The sequence below is a fragment of the Prinia subflava genome, chromosome 2 (assembly GCF_021018805.1).
Source record: "Prinia subflava isolate CZ2003 ecotype Zambia chromosome 2, Cam_Psub_1.2, whole genome shotgun sequence".
In the NCBI taxonomy this organism is placed as follows: Eukaryota; Metazoa; Chordata; class Aves; order Passeriformes; family Cisticolidae; genus Prinia; species Prinia subflava.
In genome coordinates this window covers 34651894-34670920 of record NC_086248.1, presented here as the reverse complement: position 1 = coordinate 34670920, position 19027 = coordinate 34651894, and the positions used below count along the sequence as shown (strand labels likewise).

Sequence of the window (19027 nt, the reverse complement as noted above, 5' to 3'; positions counted from 1 at the left end):
AGTGGGGAGTAATGAGAGGCATCTGGGCTCAGAAGTCCAGAATTGAGTGACTGAAACAATGTAAAAATGTAAAAGCTCTCTTTAATCTTGTGTGCAATTGATTCAGTCTCTTTCAGATGATTCACTTGGAAATTCAAAGAAAAAGTCCAGCATTCTTGAGAAATTGGGACAGCCTAGGAAAAAAGAAAAGAAGAAAAAGGATTCAGTGCCATGGTGGTTGTCTGAGGAAGATTCAGATGATGGTGGTAAATTTACAGTTTTGCAATGTTTCGGCCACAGGAGGTCAGGCTAGTTCTTTCTCATACTGTGTGTTCAGCCTGGTTTCAGATTAAGCTGATGCCACTCAAGTGTTTTAGAACGTGACAGAGCAAATTTGTAAAGCATAAAGGTCAAATAGAATTGTATTTTTCAGTGGTTCATATTCAAGCTATATGCAAGCTGTCTGCTTTTTCTTTTCTGTAGCTTTTGAGTTAATAAAACTTGTAAAAATACATTATAAATAGTAAAATAATTAGAAAATACAATTTACAAACTGCAGAAATACTAGTATATGTGTTTTGTAGCCAACCTGTTCTTTATACTGACTTTTTATAGCTTTCTGTTTTCAAAACTGTAGTGGAAAAAGACCAGTTTATATAAACATATGCTAACAGCAGCATTTGTAGTAGTTTGGAAAAGCACAGAAAAACTTTTCAACACCAGCTGAATCCATGATGTATGTCTCCAGCATTCTCAACATTTCCCTTGCCAAAAACTGTGGCTCTAGGCGAAATGGGCTGTGATGACATGACTGCTGGTTCAGTATTGACATGATCACATAGTTCTGGAAGAAAATACATGATTGTTTGCAAGTTTTCCACCTCTATTTTTATAATTTATACACTGTCTTCTTGCTGGGTAGAAGAGCCTATAAGTAATGAGTTTCCTCAGGGTGATTGCCTCTTCTTCTTGTAGTAACTGGTGGTTTCTTAATTTTCATGACTCATATTAATTGCAAGTGGACCTTAACAGAAAATTACAAAAATGATGTTTTTTTCTAACAGAGTTAAAATACTGCTGGTAGTCTCAGCTTTTAAGACTAGCTGTATCCTGTCAGTATTGTCTTAGTGAGGAGTCAAATTCTGGTCAGCAGTTGTGCCGTTTAGGCTTAATCCTAATAGGTGGTAGCTGGACTTCTTATCTGTCTATGGCCTTTTACGTTGTTGATGTAAAACTCAGATGGATATGACAAAGTTCTTATCAGGTGGTTGTGAGATATGATTATTTCCTTACAGCTTTTCAAATAATATAAGGATGGAGTGATCTTGCTGAGCAATGTGAGAATTAAGAGGTTAGCATGGCCTCATTTTACTGCATACTATCAAAGAAAATTTCCTGGTGACTTTAGAAGTTCAGCATGTTTGCATGGTTTTTCTGAGAATCTTGAGGCAACCCAACTTTGATACTTCTTATGGAAGAAAACACACTGGAATTGGTTCCTAAAGGGGCAGGGTTTTAGAGAAGTTTTAGAGAACAATGCTTGTGTGGCTTAAGTAAAATGCGAAATGAATCATAAGAAACAATGTGATTATACTGAGATATTCCATCCAAATGATTTCCACCACTGTCATTTTTAAAATTAAGAATATCTTATCAGCTGTGCAGGTTAACAAGAGGTAAAGTTATTAGAACTGAAACAAACTTGACCTACAATTTACTGATGTATGAAATATCTGGTAAACTTTTCAAGGTCTCTCTTAAGAAAATCTTCTCATTTAACAGAAAAACATTCAGAAGGTGAGCCTACCCAGTTTTGCCAGTAGGGAACCAATTTACATGCAAAAGAGGCTGGCCTATTCATACTGTTGATGAGGGACTGTTTTTTGAAGTTTTTTTGGAGGGAGTTGAAAGTAATCTGTGTGTAATGCATTTCGACTCCAAGATCCAACATCTTGGCAGTTGGACATAACAAAACTGAGAATATAGGAGTGTATGCCAAATGTACCAGATCCATCCACAGAATTCCTCCCTGAGCACCATTTTTTGCCAGGCAGATTACTAGCTTTCTTTCATTTACTGCTCTGTCACCAGTCTGCATAGAATACCATGCTCATGGAGCACATGCAATAAGCCATACCCCACCTACTGCTTTAATATTGCCAAGCAGAGGAGCCTTTAATTCCTACTAGAGGCCTTTCCTCTCTCTGTCTTGACAAGAAGGTGGTAACTGCACAGCATGAAGAGGATCTCCTGGCTGTGTCGTCCCATGAGGAAAGGGTTATATTTGTCACACTGGACACGTGCAAATGGTAGCAGTTGCAAAGTGTGTGCTATGATGAATGCCTTTCTGCAAGGTAGGGTCTAGTTATAGGGTAATTTACCTGGAGTCAAAAGAGAGCCATTTGCAGAGACCACCTTGGCCACCTTTGGGATAAATTGAGTTTTCCTCTGCAGTTTTATGTGGCTATAACTTTAGTTCATGTAGATGTATTTGTGGTGTTTTAAAATGACAAGTTGGGTAACTAAGGAGTTCACTATGGATAGGCTTCCAGAACTGCTCATGTTTTCCTCTGTGTATCTCTCTGTTTGTCTTGTGTGCTTCCAAGTACTTTGTCAAATACTGTTTTGCCATGTCTAATATTCTCAGTGTGTGTATGTTGTGCACTGTTGCTCAGACCTCTTAAAAGTGGATGATGGCACAGCAGTAGTGCAATGTAAGTTACTGCACTGGATGACTGAGAAGATGATGATTTAGCCTTGTACTTCTGTGTAAAGCTATGTGTAAACATCTAAATAGCAAAATAATTTCTTGTGGGAGAAAATAATAACACTGCTGTGATGCTACCAAACATGAAAATAAGCTGAATTTAATTTCTGTAAAGTGTAATGTCAGCATGCTTCAAAATTTTGTGGAGATCCTTGTTGGTCCAACTTTCATGTTGGTTGCAGACAGGATATAATCAATAGACTGTCAGCTAATGGAATTCGTATTTTTTAAGTTGTTTATCATCATCAATCAAACTTATATAAATGCATAAATCTTACCTTCACCCACAGTGTGGCACTGCATTCATTACAAATGCATGCTCCATAGGTATAAGTTGATGTCTTTGAGTGTGACTGTATAGAGATAATGTTATCTGAACAAAGCCTGGATAATTAGCTTCTGTAATACACCAAGCTGATATGTTGCTTACAGTTTGAGGTTTTGATTTTGAGTTACTTCATTATCTATATCATGCTTTCTTGAAAGACAAAGAGAAGAAGATTAAATATGTGCTCTACACTTCTTTGTTGTGGGTTTTTTTTTCTCAAGGCATCTTGTTACAGAAGTGCCAGAAAATAGGTACAGAGTTAAACTAATAGCCTGTTTCACTGAGAAGTATATAGTACATTTTAAGATAATTCCACTAGTTATTCTACGCACGTTTAAACTATTTGTTCTTCAGCTTTAAACAAATGTGCAAATTATGATTCAAGACACATCTCCCATACTGGACAGGTTAGAGACCTAGGTAATATCCTTTCTACTTGCTTTTGTCATTTAAACCATAAAGGAAATTGGATACTAAGAATTTCTGTCCTGTCTTGCTTGCATGTCTGTTCCTGCTGTTTGTCTTTTCAAGATTTTCAAATCAAATTTGTTAAAGTGAGAAAAGAGAAGAAATTGACAGAAAGCCATGCTGAAGTAGTGGAAAATACTGAGCAAAAGAGTCCTCATTCAGATTCCCAGTCTGGTATTTGATTAAATATGTTTTTGATATATTTAGTCAGTATCAACCTTGTAGGAGTGTGTAGTGTGTTTTAGTGTGTTTCCTGTAGAAAACCCTTAGCAAACTGTCCATTTGACTAAGCTGCCACATACTTCTTTTTATCATTTTCAGAAGAAACTAGTAACTGTGTGAACTTTTGCTCAATTGTTGTAGCATCATATATCACTACATCTAGTGATGTAGTAGGACAGGAGGTACTGAATGTCAGCTTGGGGAAAGGGGGAAATAACTTCGAAAATCTGAAAAAAAAGCTCTCATCTGTACTAAGCGTGTGTATAGTAAATAGAAAGTCTCTTACACTTCCTGCATTTCATACCTGAGAAATATTAATATTCATTGTTCTACTTGTTTGATTTCAAAGGCAGCAGTCCGATAAACATTTTACTTATTTTCTGTTGATGTGGTTCTTTTCCCTTTGCTGACGACTGTGCTGCTTCATGCATGCTGCACCTGTAATGGAAGGAGCAGTTGGAATAAATGAAAAACTGAAATTGTTTAATCTGCAGGATTATTTTAGTCAGTGTAACTTTAGATTCAGCATTTTATATGAGTCATTTTATGTTATCTGAAAAGAAACTCTAGCAAATAAATAGGAATTATAAACATTGATCCATTAAATACAGCTGTATAAAAGACAGTAGCAATTAACTTGTCCTGATTTAAGCGAGGCATTGGTGTTAAATTCAAGTATATCAGTAATGTTTTGGAGAGCCATGACAATGAAATATTTGGCACTTGGTCTTTGGATCATGTTGGTGATCTAGTTTGTAGACTGTAGAACATCTCCCTGTGTTAGTTTTCATGACTACCTATGCAGCTCTAGAAAATCTATATATATGTATATATTTTCATAAGCCTCATTTCCACAGAATGGCTGTAAAGCATCTCAGTCTGGGAGATAAATGCTAAAGATCAATTTATTTCTCAAATTAGGGTTAATGTTTGAAATATGAGCAATAGGAGGACCTCTGTAGTTATTTCAAATTACTGTTTTAAAAGGTGGCAGATGTTCACATTATTTATAATAGGTGATATGCTGTCAACACTTCCAGTTTCCCAGTAAATGTGGGAGAATATAGATCTAGAGAAGTAGTGCCTTGCTAGTGAACTTACACATTGGTTGAGGGAATAAAGGACTAATGCATTGTATCAGAATGGATCCAGTGGATCTTGGATGTTTGAGCTGTGTTAAGTTCTGGTCACATATCCCTATACTCCTAAATAGCAGAAGTATTTGGCTTGATGTCCTAGACTACTCTCTCTCGTGTCAAGGTAAACTCAAAAGACCCATAACTAAGAATTTTATCTGAACTATTCAATTTTGAAGCCTCTTCCACCATGACAACTTCAACATGGCAAAATCTAACACAGACCGTCTGGCTAGCCTAAGGTAATAAATGCTGTAGTGTAGCTGTCCAGAGTAGGAGTCCAGAGGAGGCCACTAAGATGGTTAGAAGGGTGGAGGACCTCTTCTATGAGGAAAGGCTGAGAGAACTGGGTTTGTTAAGCCTAGAAATGAGAAGACTTCAGGGTGACCTAATTGTGCCCTTGCAGTACATGAAGGGAGCCTGCAAGAAATACAGAGACTTTTGACAAGAGCATGTAGTGACAGGGCAATGGGGAGTGGTATCACACTGAGAGTAGGTGCAGATCAGGTATTAGGAGGAAGTTCTTTGTAGCAAGGGTGGTGAGGCACTGAACAGGTTGATCAGAGAAGCTGTGGATGCCTCATCCCTAGAAATGTTCAAGGCCAGATTGGATGGGGCTATGAGAAATCTGGTCTAGTGAAAGGTGTCCCTGCCCAAGGAAGGGACATTGGAACTGGATGATCTTTAAGGTGCCTTCCAACCTTTATCACAGTGATAAAGACAGCAGTAATTTATACTTATGTACCTATGTTTTCCCATTTTATTTGAACCAGTCTAGATGCTTTCTTTCACGCCTCATACTAAAAGCCTTTTTCTGTTCAAGTAATTTCTTCTAGTTTTCCTTGTTTTCAGGTCATTTACTGAGCTCCTAGAACAGTGTAATTAAATACAAAGTATACATGGATCCAAAATCTTTTTGAAAATAAAAAAAGGATGGAGAAGAGTTTAATTTCCAGAAGTTTTAAGTATTAACTTTAATTTTTAATTATAGGTAGAAAATCAGAAGTAATACAATGTACAAGAAACTGAACTGTATTAGTTTTTCAGAAGTAATGTCACTTTAAAGTCTCACATCTTGTTCTTCTCTTTATCCCCTGTCCACTATGTGTTAAAATTTACAATGTTTATGTACACTTAGAAGTAGTTCCCTCTAAATCTTCCAGTGCATCTTACAGCAAGGCTTTGTGTAAATCCAAAATGTTGGAAAAATTTCATAAGGACAAGAAAGATTCATCCTTAAATAAAGAAGAAGGAGCCCTCGCTTCTGACAGTCAAGACAATTCTGAGGGTAACAAATTTACTGTATTTTATATGGTATTAAAAAGGTAAAATGACTTAATTCTGACAGACTTGGTCAGATTAGGGTAAAAGAAGTTACTTTTTGAAGTAGATGTTTGTCATTATCAGTTTGAGTCCTCTGTATTTGTGTTTTTAAATGTTTCTCTGCAAGTGTGGTAGTTAGAAATATTCTTCAAAGTAAAACTCAGGTTCTCATTTTTGTACTTTAAAAAAGAATACCATATATCATTAGCCTTACAAAATGTTGCATATAAACTTACAGGCAGCAAAATCTTTGGCGTTCAAGATAACTATTTAAGAAGCTTTTAAGAGAAGTAATGAATACCCACTCCACAAAAACAAATGACTCCTGCTACCCTCACTGAAAACCATGGGACTGTTCAAACAGCCAAAAACACAATGGAGAGCCTGTTAAATCCATATAAGTTGGTATTTTCTCCAAGTTTGATACGTTTCTCAGAGTTCAGATTGTGTAGGGTGAGAGGAAACAAATACTTGCCTTCAATAGCAGTGAGGGATGTGTCTGGGTGTTGAGAGTGGCTGAGTTGCAAAGTTTAATGGCTGCATAAGCAGTTACTTGATTTTCAGATTATTATAGAAGATGCTTTTTAAAAAAACCTCTGATTTGACTCAAACCCTGACTAGCAAAATATTAAAAACTTATTGGATAGCTTACATAAACCCTGTGAAGCCTTCAAGATCAATGTACATCTGCTGAGAAATTTCCCTGGATATGAGATGATTTAAATAAAAAAACAAAGGAAAATGTTTTCTTTAAATTTTTGTTCTATTGAGCATTCTAATTTTTTTACTGTTGTATACTGTTTTATACTGTTGTATAATATCTTCTTCTTTCTTGCAAATCTCTGCAGTTAACAGTTACAATTAGCTTTTGATTCTTCTAACATATTCTCATTCAAAAATAGGGTGTTGGAGATCTGGTGAGATTATGGCTAATCTAAAGCTCTGCAAAAAACTTGTGACCCAGCTACAAACAGACTCCTATTTGCTGTCTTGATAACCAGACTAGAGTGCCATCTGAGTAAATTACTTTAAATTACTGCATTTGGCTACCTGAGAAATGGGTTATTTGTAGATTTTTACTTCTGTTCAGCACTTTGAACTTTCCATTTTCTACTTTTCAGTGTAGCAATATGTATTTATTTAGGCATTAACTGTTCTATACATGTGAAGCTTGACCTTTAGACAATGTGTCTGACATTTATTTGTTGCATGCAAGGCAAGTCAGTCAGAGTTCTATGTTGAGGACAGAGCTGAGGTTAGATATGGGAATGTGGATTTCCAAGATGTGGAATCTTATGCACTTAGCCTCCCAATAAGATATGCAAGGGACTGTGTCATTAAAATTAAGAAAATATACCTATTCTACCTTTTAAAAAGGAGGATCTTACGATCAGAATGAACATGCTGAGGGCACGTAGGGCATTTCCCTAGTAGGGAGGGAAAAGCTGTTGAGACTCCTACTTTCCCACCTTCCCTCACCCTAAGTACATTTTCAGTACCAATGGGGAAGGATTCTCCATTGTCATGATACAGGCAAGTATGGCATTTTTAAACAAGACTTGTATGGGCCTGTGTAGAGAACAGAGGAAGATCCTGGAGCTGAAGCACTTGGTCAGCACATGGAAGACTGATTTAGTGTTATTGATGTAGGGATGTCCTCCAGTCTCCTGCAGCAGGAAATGAGCTGTTGGCAGTCTCTTCACCCCTTCTGGTGTGTTCAGTACAAGGACACAGCTACAGTCTCAACATCATGTGGCCAGGCAGAACAAAAGATTTTGATTGTTACCAACTGATGATTCATGTCGGAAAAGATGGACTTAGTTTCTGTTCCCTTCTATGAGAACTGTTAAATAATTTCATGTGTCATTTGGTAAAACACATAAGCAGCTTTTCTCCTATCCCTTCTCCATTGAGAACTTAATCAGAATCTAAGTATAAACGTGTGTGTTCTGCAGGCAGGCAGAAGAGAGTTTTTAAACCAGGAATGTCCTGCAATATCTGGCATTTAGTCTTCCACGAGGAAGTAAATACAGCAGCATTCTGCCTAAGAGGCTGCATAAAGTTGCTAAGGTGAAGTTGAACCCTCAGAAAAGTGAAATTACAATTAGGAGAGCAACTACAAGTTGTAGTTGCATAAATATATTGAATGGGAGAACTGGGTGTTCATCAGTGACTTTTAAGAGACTTTGATTACTATATTTTCCTTACAGTCTTTAAGCAACAAATGAAATGTAGCTGCTAAGCCAATGGCTTAGCAAGTTTAAAAAATCCGGTGATCTGGGGTAGTAGATCAAATAACATGAACTGGGTTTTAAGAAAGAAATGTCAATTTCTGTATAGGGTCTGTGTGTGAGATTGTCTTTCATGAGTAATGTGACAGTAACTGGGTTTTTGCATTTGACTCATGTTGAACTTTAGGTATGCATGCAAAGGATAGGAAGATAATGTGTATAGTAGCTTAATCAATTAAACAAGATTTACATATAGAATCAGTGGAAGTTAGGTGAATGTGACTTGTGAGACTGCATTTCTTTGCAATTGCAAAGTGAGATTAAAACTGGTGGTTCTGGAAGGAGACTAGAAGACTGATGTGTCATACAAATAGCTTTTAGATGGTAGTCAAGAATATTGCAATATTTTTCTTAGGAATGCTTGAAGGCAATGGAAACTTTGTCAAGATGCAGAACACTTCACAGCCTGTGGGAGAAAATCATGAAGATATGGATGTGGAAAAGATGCAGCTTCAGAAAAGTAATGGAGATGCTGTCTCTTTGAGTAGAGACAGCCTGGAAACAAATGGTAAGAACTGAGAGCCCAACCATTTCATTGAGTTAACTAGATCTAAATAAGTTACTATTAAAAGCAGTTTACCTCAATTCATTTCAAGATGGAATTCCTCACTTCTGTCAGCTGTGTTGTGAACTGAAGTCTCTTAGTACTAGTTTTGATGATGTGATACCATTAATATTTCATGAGTCTATCTGTAGTTGTTGTTAACTGTTATGGCTATTCTGTTTGGACATACAACACAGACACATTTTATTATCTTTTTTGAAATTTAGATTCAGTTTTAGCTTCTGAGCCTAATCAAAGCATCACAGGAGTTGGATTGGATACCTTGGAAGAACAAGAAGAAAAAGAGATCTTCTTTGCCAAGCTTGAACGAGAAGCTTCCTCTACTATTGATTATTCAAGATTAAATAAAGAGCTGGATTCCAATGATTCTGTCATACTAGCACCATTTGTACGGTAATGTAGAGGGAAGGAAGGTTGTGGACTGTATTAGTGGGCACATGTGGCTTGGGTTTGGCCACTGAGATTTTGTTGGGTGATAATCCTGTATATGATTTTGTTTGTTTATTGTGGTTTGGCTTTTTTTTTCTTCAAGAAAAGGACAGAAATGAGCTAAATACATAAAAGTGAGACCATGACTTAGTGACGAGTGGATGTATCTCCACAGACTTGTGCATAACTCAGTAGTAACAACTCAACATTCCTAATTGTAAGGAATAACTAAGTGAAGAGGTAACAACTGATAATAACAAGGAAATGGATCAGGAAAGGTTCTGTGTCCCTTGTGATATGATATTACAAATGAATGTAGAGGAAAGATACTTAATCTTTATAGACTAGGGCAACCCATTTATAATCAGTTACTTGAAAAGTTCAAACATCTGTGAGAGAAAAGGATGAAGGTGAAATTCAGGCTGCTGTTGCTGAAAATGCTAAGTTCAGAGACAACTTCTGATATGAAAACAGTTGGAGGGGCAGAATTATGGAGAGCTTTAGATAGGGAGAAAACTTCTGTTTTATGGGAAAAGGGGAAAGAAAGGAGATGTGGGTGGTTTTTAATTTAAATTGTTAATCCAGAATGGCAGAGTCAGAACAGGAGGCAAACCTTGATATGATAAAAATATTTTTGAGAAGTTAATGTAAATGTTGAACAGAATGCAGAAAGGAGGTGGTTTTATGAGTTTGATTGTGAATTTTCGCTGGGAAATACTTTATTTTAATAATTGCTGACACTCCTTTTCTTTGATTTGATTTGTTGGACAAATTACAATTTTTCCTTTTTTACTAATTTTAAGAAGTATCAGAGTGTAGAGTTCCAAGAAAAAATGTATATTTATTTGCTGTCCAGAAAGAGAGTAGAATTTTCATTTTATTTCTCAGAAATGAAAATGCTGAAAAAGAAGAAGAACCTGCACATGAAGAGAAATCTGGTAATACAATCTTTTATTTTGCCTGTAGTTCTTATATCAGCCTTTTAGGCTGTCCTTGCATTATGATTGTGTAGCTGTTGTTCATACAGAGGGGTTAAGGGCACTCTTGCTTCTGTGCTTTTTCTTTTCTTAAGTGGATTTTTAATTTATTGTAAACTGAAAGACAAAAAAAAAAAGAAAATGAAAAAAAAGTAGTAAAAACCCTGCATCAACCAAAAATGAAACAAAAACCTCTGACGTTGAAATTTGATTTGATGTTTGATTTACTCCAATGTCTTATCGTCCTCTGTATTTTTGTGCTGTCTTTTCATGCCTGTGTTTAATATCTGTAATCTGCAGTATTACTCTTATCTGATTTCCCCCCCAAATTTCCATGCTACATTTCTTGCTTATTTGTCTTTCACTTGTCATGTCTCTTTATTTCATGTTTCATTGCTGGCATATGATAGACTGTATCCATGTAATTTAATGGATTGTATTTTCAAATTTCTGCATTTAGCTGAACTTTTGAGAAGTCCTGTTGTCAGGCTTGAATTTCCCAAGCATAAGTAGGATATATTTATAAACCATAAACACATAAAGAACACATAATGTACCAGTGTTTTGCAAGCGTTCCAGGTTTAAGTGTTACAGATAATGCAGGCACTGAGGCTGGAACCACAGGAGCTGAGTGGGAGAGATGCAGCAAAAGAGAACTGAAACTGAAAGGGTGTAGGTGACTGAAGGAAAAGCCTTTGGCTTGCTTGTGAAGTTCATTCTCTGCCACACTTGTTTTTAAATAGTGCCTACTCTTGAGAGTGGCTTTTGGCCCACCAAAGCAGGTCATAAGATGCCAAATTACAGATTCTGAGCCTCAAAACTGCTGGAGTTGTCAAAGTGAATGTATGGAGTACTTTATCTACAGGGTTGGAATTGCATCATTTCACCCCTAAGTGAGAGAGAGCATTTGAATAAAAGGGGTCAGTTCAAGTACACCTTGAGCAGACAAAGCATATCTGATTACAAGGCAAGCTTCCTTTGAATTTAGAGATATTGTGTGACTTTCACTATAGTTTTAGTACCATACTCAGTTTTGGAAACTGTCCTGTCTCTATAAAAGGAGTAACATTAGCAGTAGCTGTTGTTCAATGAGGCATTGGGGAAAAGGAAATAGCTGTCGTTTACTGCTTTATCTTCCTTGAGTATTCATTCTATTTGATGCTTACTTTATTCTTTTAGGTAGCTACAGTGAAGATTTTGAAGAAGAAACAGATTCAAATCCTGCCCTTAAAACTGAGGGAGATCAGGTGAATCAGAACATCGTGTCAGAAGTTGATTTAAGTCCTCAAGAACAGGTATAACTTGTTAAATGTTTCTATTCTATTGCAGGAATTTTAAAAGCTCTGCAATATGTAACTAAATACAGTAAACCTTTATATGATACATACTGTCTGAAAGAATACAGTGGCCCTCAGACTATATCTTTCTATTAAGGATATGCACTTTCCTGTGATAGATCATAGAAAGGGTTAAGTTCTTCACAGGGTTTCCTGCTTACTCCTCCTTTGAGTTAAGAAATGAGGATGGAAGTGCACAAATGACGAGCTTGGGTGGAGACTTGGCCTTGAATTGGGTAGTGATTAATCTCAAAGCTATTAAGGTGATGTCTACACCAGCAAGACTGATGGAAGTAATTCTGTACAGAGAAGCCCTTTGGACAGAAAACCTCTACTGTATGAGCTATGAGGGCACCGCTGTCCACTGGCTTAGTCAAGTCTTTTGATGTGTAGCACATGCAGTTGGAGCACATAGGTGCATCCATGGAGCACAATTCAGGTTTGGGGTTTTGTCAGAAGTAGTCTACTGAATTTGTCAAAGACCCAGATGTATTTAGCTCTATGAGGGTTCAATACCTCTGAGGGTGTCCAGCACCTCACAGAAAATGGTTTAAATAACTAGCGAGATGGCATGGTTGAGTATGTCGTGAAAATAAAAGAAGAAAATAATACAAAACAAGAGAGCAAAGCCATTCACAGTGTAGGGACAGGTCCCACACCCCGAGGATGCGCTGAGAAGCCTTGTGCTCTCCCTTAAGTATTGAGCCATTTAGCTGGGTTTTGGCTAACGGCCCAATAGAGAATAGCTACGTTTTTGTGGAACAGATAAAGAGACGTATCAGTGTTTTGTCTTGGCATTGAGCCAATTACTATCAGGACAGCAAAGTTTTTGGGTCCTTTACCTTATAAGAACAGGAAGGGGTGAGTCTTAAACCTTTCCCTATATGGAAACACCTGCTCGGGTGTGGAGTACACTCTTTCAGTAGTCTATAGAGCTTCATGTATTCATTTTCACTAGGTAAACTTAATTGTTTTTTGGTTCTTTTAAAAGAAATTTATTAGAGTGCTATATCTAATAAATGTTTGAAAAGTTAGAATGGAAGTGTAATAATGTACTTACTGCTACTTAACTTTCTTTTCTCAAATTATGGTAAAAGAAAACCAGGAAGGTGTAAAAATGCTCCTCTGTGCAGGGGAGCATTTAATTTCTATTGACTTGTGAAAAGGTTTATTAGAGAACAGGATACTGAGAACTTTTTGGCATCCTAAGGAGGATTTTAGGGAAGTGCATGTTCTTGGAGAATGAACTTAGAACTTAGTTTTAAGTTCTAAAAACTCTTTTAGGTATTGGACCAACTTCTAAAGTTTGTCCAATTTTTTTTTCCTGATATTCAAAAAGTAATTGTTTGTGGGTTTTTTGCCTTTTTTTGTTAGGAAGAAGCAAACACTGGCATGCTGGCTAAAGGTAAAATACAAACTTTGATCAGTGGAAGAAGATTAAGTGTAACTCTTTGAAACTTGTTTACTTGATTTTTACTATTTCGAGGTTTTTTTACCTTCTTTTATCTACAGATAATCTGTTGAATTGAAATAGTCAAAAATAATCTACATATTAATACTTCAAGTTGATCATCAATGTATTTTTACATCTATTATACCTACTCAGAACTCAGATTTGTAATCAGAGTTCATTGGTTTTCCATTAATGGCAGTAAAATAATCTACATAGTATTTTTTGTATGCTTAAGACATCAAGATAAGCTCTGATGCACTCCTAATTCCAGTGTGATGAAGTATAAATAAGAGGATTTTTGTTTTCTTGAACGTTTATCTTCTTAGTTGTGTTGCTTGATTCACAAGATTCTACTGTAGAACTTCACAAGGCCATTGAAACATTGGACGTAGCTCCAGGTGAACATGACCAGCCTGAAGAAGTCAGTGCAGTTGAAATGAATGAAGCAGGTAAGAGGTGCTTTAAAAAAAAAAAAAAAAAAACAACAAAAAAACCCCCACAAAACTCAAAACCTAAAATCTTACTTTATTAAAATAGGTGACTCCAATGTCTTCACTTGTTCTTAGATTATTGGGGAATGTGAAGCCCTTGGCTTTTGCCAACAAATCTTGAAAGCAGGAGGAAATATTTCAGGAAAAAGTGATGTTTCTGCTAAAAAGACACATTTTTATACTTGGTTATTGTAAAGTAACTTTTGATGCTGCAATTTCATATTTAAATACCATCTCCATTGGTTATTTCTCAGTCTGAAATTCTTCTTTGACAGCACTGAACTGAATTTTTAAATACATTATCTTATCAAACTTTGCACAACAGTACAGGCCACTTAAATCCAGATTGTGGCTGTGATGACACCTGTTAAAATGGTCAAGTAACATAAGCTGTTAATTTTAGTACTGTTAAAATGTTGAGGTGGAGGAGGATGGGGGAGAGGAATGCAAACTGTAAATGAGACAATTTAGTAGGTGCTAATTGACTTAGCAACTGTTTCTTTTTATAGGAAAAATGAGATTTTTAATTATTTTTTAATGTAAGTGATATCACTGTTTTCCCCACATAACAGACCAAGCTAGTAACTGAAACACAGGCTCCAGTGGGATATTTCCCAACACAGAAAATGCAGTAGTGTCTCTTACAAGCCTGCTTTTTTCTCAGGTGCTTCCTATGGCCAAAGCAGCAGTGACATGGAAGCGCTACAGCAGGCATATCGTCATGTTGGTCAGTCTTTGGGGGACACTGACGAGCAGAAGCTGCACAATTCTGCAGTGGCACTCTCAGAATGCTTAGGGCAAAGCATTTCACAGAATAATGACATCTATGCCAAAAATGTGTCAACTGTTGATTCAGGTAAATAGCTCAAAGGATCAAAGGCATGTGTTTTGCAAGCTTGTAAAATGAGTGAGCTAGTAATATCTGTAATTCAGATAATCAGATAATTCAGAAATCATTTATGAAACATTTTAAACTGTTGTCCATGTAACAAATATTTTTTCCAGGTTATTTTTAATTTATTTTATATTTCTTTCTCATTATTTAGATTTACCTACTGTGGAAGAATTGATGAGAACAATTAAAGGACATACATGTAATATCAGAAATTTTGATGTGGACCATGAAAGGTATTTATTTCAAGATGCATTTTCAGAATCACAGTGACTTAAAGCTGCTAACGATTTGTGAAAAATACCTTAGTAAATAACTCCTCTGTCTCTCTCTCTAATGAGCCTCAAAAAAACCTGTAATTTTGTTACATCCTGCACTGGTGTTATGACATTTGCAGTGAGCTGTTAAATGAATTATACAGTGTTAATAGGTTTAGACCAGGGATTCCCCATACTTACATTGGGTAATAAGCAGCAGTGTTTGTCAAATTATTTGGAGGAGTGTTCGTCACTCTCACAGATAGGATCTCTGCCTTCCCAGTCTTCTGCTCTTTCCCTTTCTCCATACAAGGATTTCAGCCCACATCCTATCCTAGCTCTCCAAACTCCATAATCTTAAATTCAAATCCTCTTAAGATCAAACCCCACTGTGGTGATTCTTGCTAACCTGTGCTCCATACTTCCCCCTTATTTACTGCTACTGTTCTGTCTAGACCAGACAGCACAGGCGTTGGAACTGTAAGAAATACAGTTTATGCTTAGCAGATGAATTCAGGGGACTTATCATGTAGCTGCATTCAGTAGAAATACTGCTCTTTTTTTAATTAGTGTTAATTGCAGGCTTACAGGTGTTTGTCTTGTAGTGAATTTTGCAACCTCCCCCTAAACAGTCGCTGCTGAGAAGTGGCTCTTTTTAGACAGCGTGAAAGCAAATCTGTATGAATAAATCTGCAAGATGGGTCTTAAAAGAGGCTTAGTAGCTCTTTGAAATTCAGGCAGTCTTTACAGCTGATACCTAAGGAAAAAATGCCACGCTTTTTCCAGAGTGATAAAAAAGCAAGGGCAAAAAGTCGTATTATATATGGCTTCTTTTTTCTTGTAGTCCTGTGAAACTGGTAGGCAGCACAGAAAATGACCTCATTAGCCACTCACCCTTTGAAGACCCCCAGAGTAATAATATAGCTCGAGAGAAAAACTTAGTTGAAAAGTTTAACAGAGAAGAAAGCATCTTTCTACGGACAAGTATGAATGATGATAACTTTCAGAGGATGACTGAGAAAGAAATTCAGACCAGTGAAGTACAGCCTGATATACTAAGAGAAAAAAAAGGAAAAGACTCTCTGCTTTCACAAGGAAGCAAAACTAAAAAAGTAAGTATTATCAACCAGATTTTTATTATATGGAAGTAATTTTTAAAGGTATGTATTTTAGACTGCCTGTCACTGGATTATGCTCTGATGTTAAGAAATTGAGAGACTATTATTCTTTTCTAAGACTTCTATTCTTTCTAGTCTTGAAATTCTCATGTTGCCATTGCTACTGTTAGAGTCACCAAATCCCATGGACACTCGGACCAGTGGAATTCTTGTCCCAGCCCAACATGTGCAAGGCTGCTGCAATGCCACATGTCCAGCTCAAGATACTGATGTCTGTGAGCATTGAGGGACACATGTAAATGCACAACAGGCTCAGAGCAGGGGACATTGGTACAGAGAGAACAGTTAGAGATGCAGTTCAGTAAGAATACAGGAGAGACTGCAATGGTCAGTGTCGAGCTGAGTCAGACAAGCTTGCTGACCAGCAACCTGATCATGTCACCAGCTTTTTTAATCTGTTTTTTTGCTCTATTTCCCAGACTTGTTTCTTTACCTAATTTTTATTCTTTCCGTAAAGATACTGTAAATTTTGTACATTCTTACAATCATTTCAGACATTCCAGAACAAGATTGGCATAATCCCAAATCTTCTCCCTGCATCCCCAAATTCTTTTTTCCTTGCATCCCCTAGATTCACACTCCTTTAGGCAATTATTTCTTGTTGTATTCAATGCATTGTGGGGACAGAGGTTTGGGAGATTTATCCTGGTGGATTGCCTACCAGGGCAAACAGGCTAAACTTTTTCATTTGTTGGTCTTGGGAGCTGTGTGCTTTGGTTTTGATGATCAAGTTTAGCAGGGTTCCTCTGCCTGCCACTGTTCCTTTCTTCATGGCTGGGTGTCTGTATTCACTGTGTTTATTAGCCTTTGGTCATGACCTACCATATATGGTAAGCAAGAGATCCTGTAATCTGCGGTACAATTAAAATAAAAATACAGTTTCCCAGGTCAATTAAACAGAGCCAGTACAAAATACTTGCCTTATGTAGTTCTGAAGTAGTACAATTCTACAAAATGACTTACTACTAATTTGATTAAAAATAATACTTGCCATCACGTTGGCAAGTTGTGTAATTTTGGTAACAGGTTCTATGTTATTCACTGGTGAATGCTACCCTCAGTTTACAGCAGAGCCTAAAACTTGTTTTAAACGAATGTGTTCTGCCACAGGCTCTTCGGTCTTGTTCCTTGAAGAATGAAAGATCAGGATCAATGACAACCAAACCAATGTCACATAAGAATATCAGAAGTCCAGCAACTGTACATAAAAAGAAGCCTTCACATGGTCCTCATGGACTGGTTAGAAGTTCTGGCTATGGGAAACCCAGTTTAATTTCAAAGCAATCTTTTCCAGTTAATGAAAAGAAAACACCAAAAGAAACTTTCAAAAATACCTGTATGCAAGCCAAAAGTCCTGCAGATAGAGCAAAATCTAAAGGTAATTCTAAGCTTTAAGAGTTTTAATTCTGAGTTTAAGAGCCAGAGAGGTTTGCTTTTTATGCTTCACATTAAAAATAATCCCAAATGTCATACAGAAATCTAAACTCAAATGCAGTTCTGATTCTTTCTGTATTAGCATGAAATTGCTGTGAGAGAGACTTTTATATGAATTTTTGTAGTCTTGCTTCATTTCCAATTTACCACTGCTATGTTTGAGACTTATCTGTTGTTCACCAATAGCACCAAAAGAATAAAAATAAGTGTTCAAAAATTAATATCTACAAGTGGACATTTTTCATTACAGTAAATGCAAAGATTTGCTGACTCACTAACTTGTATGTTTGAGGCTGAATTCCTGTTCTCAGCTTCTTTTGATCTTTGCTTTCCTACAGTACAAAAAAAGTACTAAAAAGGAAGTTCTATTTTCTGTTCATGTCTCTTGGAAACACTATGGAAAGGAGAATACCAGTGTAATCCTGTGAAAACTGGGTTACAAGTAAAAGATTGAACTGTTTTATTTTGGGGTGAAGCTTGAAGAATTTCATGAGATAATTAGTGTCTTTGTAGACAATGTTTGCTGTCTGTGAGACATGGGCAGGTAACTCCAGGTTTTAGTGCACTTCTAGCATGCAGTGCTTTTAAAAACCCTGCAGGCAGCATCAGGAAAAGCAGTTTAGGATTCCATTACCTATCTTAGGGAGACGCTTCAGTGGCAGCTGTTGAGCTGAAGGACCTCAGTTCCTCAGTACATTGTTGTGTCTCAGCCTGGGGAAGAGAAGTTTTTACAGCCTGGTCAAGGTGGTAAAGTATATGACAAGTACTGAAAAAATAAGCACTGGCTTCATTCAGACATGCTCTTCCCTCTCTAGCTATAACCATTCATGATAGCAATTTTAGGTGATTCCAGAAATTAATCTCACCTGGCCACGTTCTGCAAGGGCCTCTATAGCTAGGAGGAGAATAGCATTGAATCAAACAATTCCCGAGTCTTCAGTGCTAAGGGAGCACCTTTCTGAGGGGTGTGTAACACTAAAGAGTCTTGAAATTTGGAAAAGAATCATTGCCTGATGGGTGCAACAGGTGTAACATTCCTAAGCAGGAGTAGTTGAAATGGCAATTATAGTTACTATCTGTAACAAATAAATGTTGCATTTCTTTCTATGCTGTCTGCACTCCAAAGTCAATTTTGAAAATTGCTGTGTCTTATCTTCCCCATAGCTTGAAATATGTTGTGTTTCTTCATACTTAGATAACTGGCCACTTCTGAAGTGGAGGAGTGAGGTTAACCTTGTTTCATGAAGGATTTATTATCCAGCTACTTGTTTCAGTTGTTCTCTTGGGTTTTGTTTTATCTTGTCATTAGTTCCTTACTGGGAAAAAAAAAAACCGAAACCTTCCAGTTTTTCCGTAGTCTATCATTGTTCTCAAGTTTCTGTATTTCATTTAAAATTCAGGTTGTAGAATATTTTATATACCTGTAGGTTGGATCACAGTAATGCAATTTTTTTTTAAAGACATAAAATTCTGAAATTAATTTGTTCTATTTTACTTTCT

The 19027-nt window shown here is 36.7% G+C and overlaps 1 protein-coding gene and 1 long non-coding RNA gene across 5 annotated transcripts in view; one reads left to right on the top strand and one right to left on the bottom strand.

Moving 5' to 3' along the window:
• The window catches only part of CEP162 (centrosomal protein 162), a 42798-nt gene that overhangs the window by 6544 nt on the left and 17227 nt on the right, over positions 1-19027 (top strand). For 2 of the 4 annotated variants that reach the window (XM_063389574.1, XM_063389573.1), the window contains exons 4-15: positions 107-245; positions 6039-6188; positions 8870-9022; positions 9286-9472; positions 10397-10446; positions 11665-11780; positions 13197-13227; positions 13602-13724; positions 14431-14622; positions 14813-14894; positions 15760-16027; positions 17204-17471. In XM_063389574.1, coding sequence (XP_063245644.1) covers positions 107-245; positions 6039-6188; positions 8870-9022; positions 9286-9472; positions 10397-10446; positions 11665-11780; positions 13197-13227; positions 13602-13724; positions 14431-14622; positions 14813-14894; positions 15760-16027; positions 17204-17471 — 1759 coding nt within the window. Of the gene's footprint in view, positions 1-106; positions 246-6038; positions 6189-8869; positions 9023-9285; positions 9473-10396; positions 10447-11664; positions 11781-13196; positions 13228-13601; positions 13725-14430; positions 14623-14812; positions 14895-15759; positions 16028-17203; positions 17472-19027 lie in introns of those variants that run through there. The other 2 variants (XM_063389577.1, XM_063389575.1) reach the window with 2 other exon arrangements.
• LOC134546637 (uncharacterized) lies at positions 240-19023 on the bottom strand. The gene is made up of 3 exons (XR_010079218.1): positions 18162-19023; positions 13800-13926; positions 240-4202 (listed from the first exon to the last, which is right to left on the bottom strand). It is a non-coding gene; the product is annotated as an uncharacterized LOC134546637 (long non-coding RNA).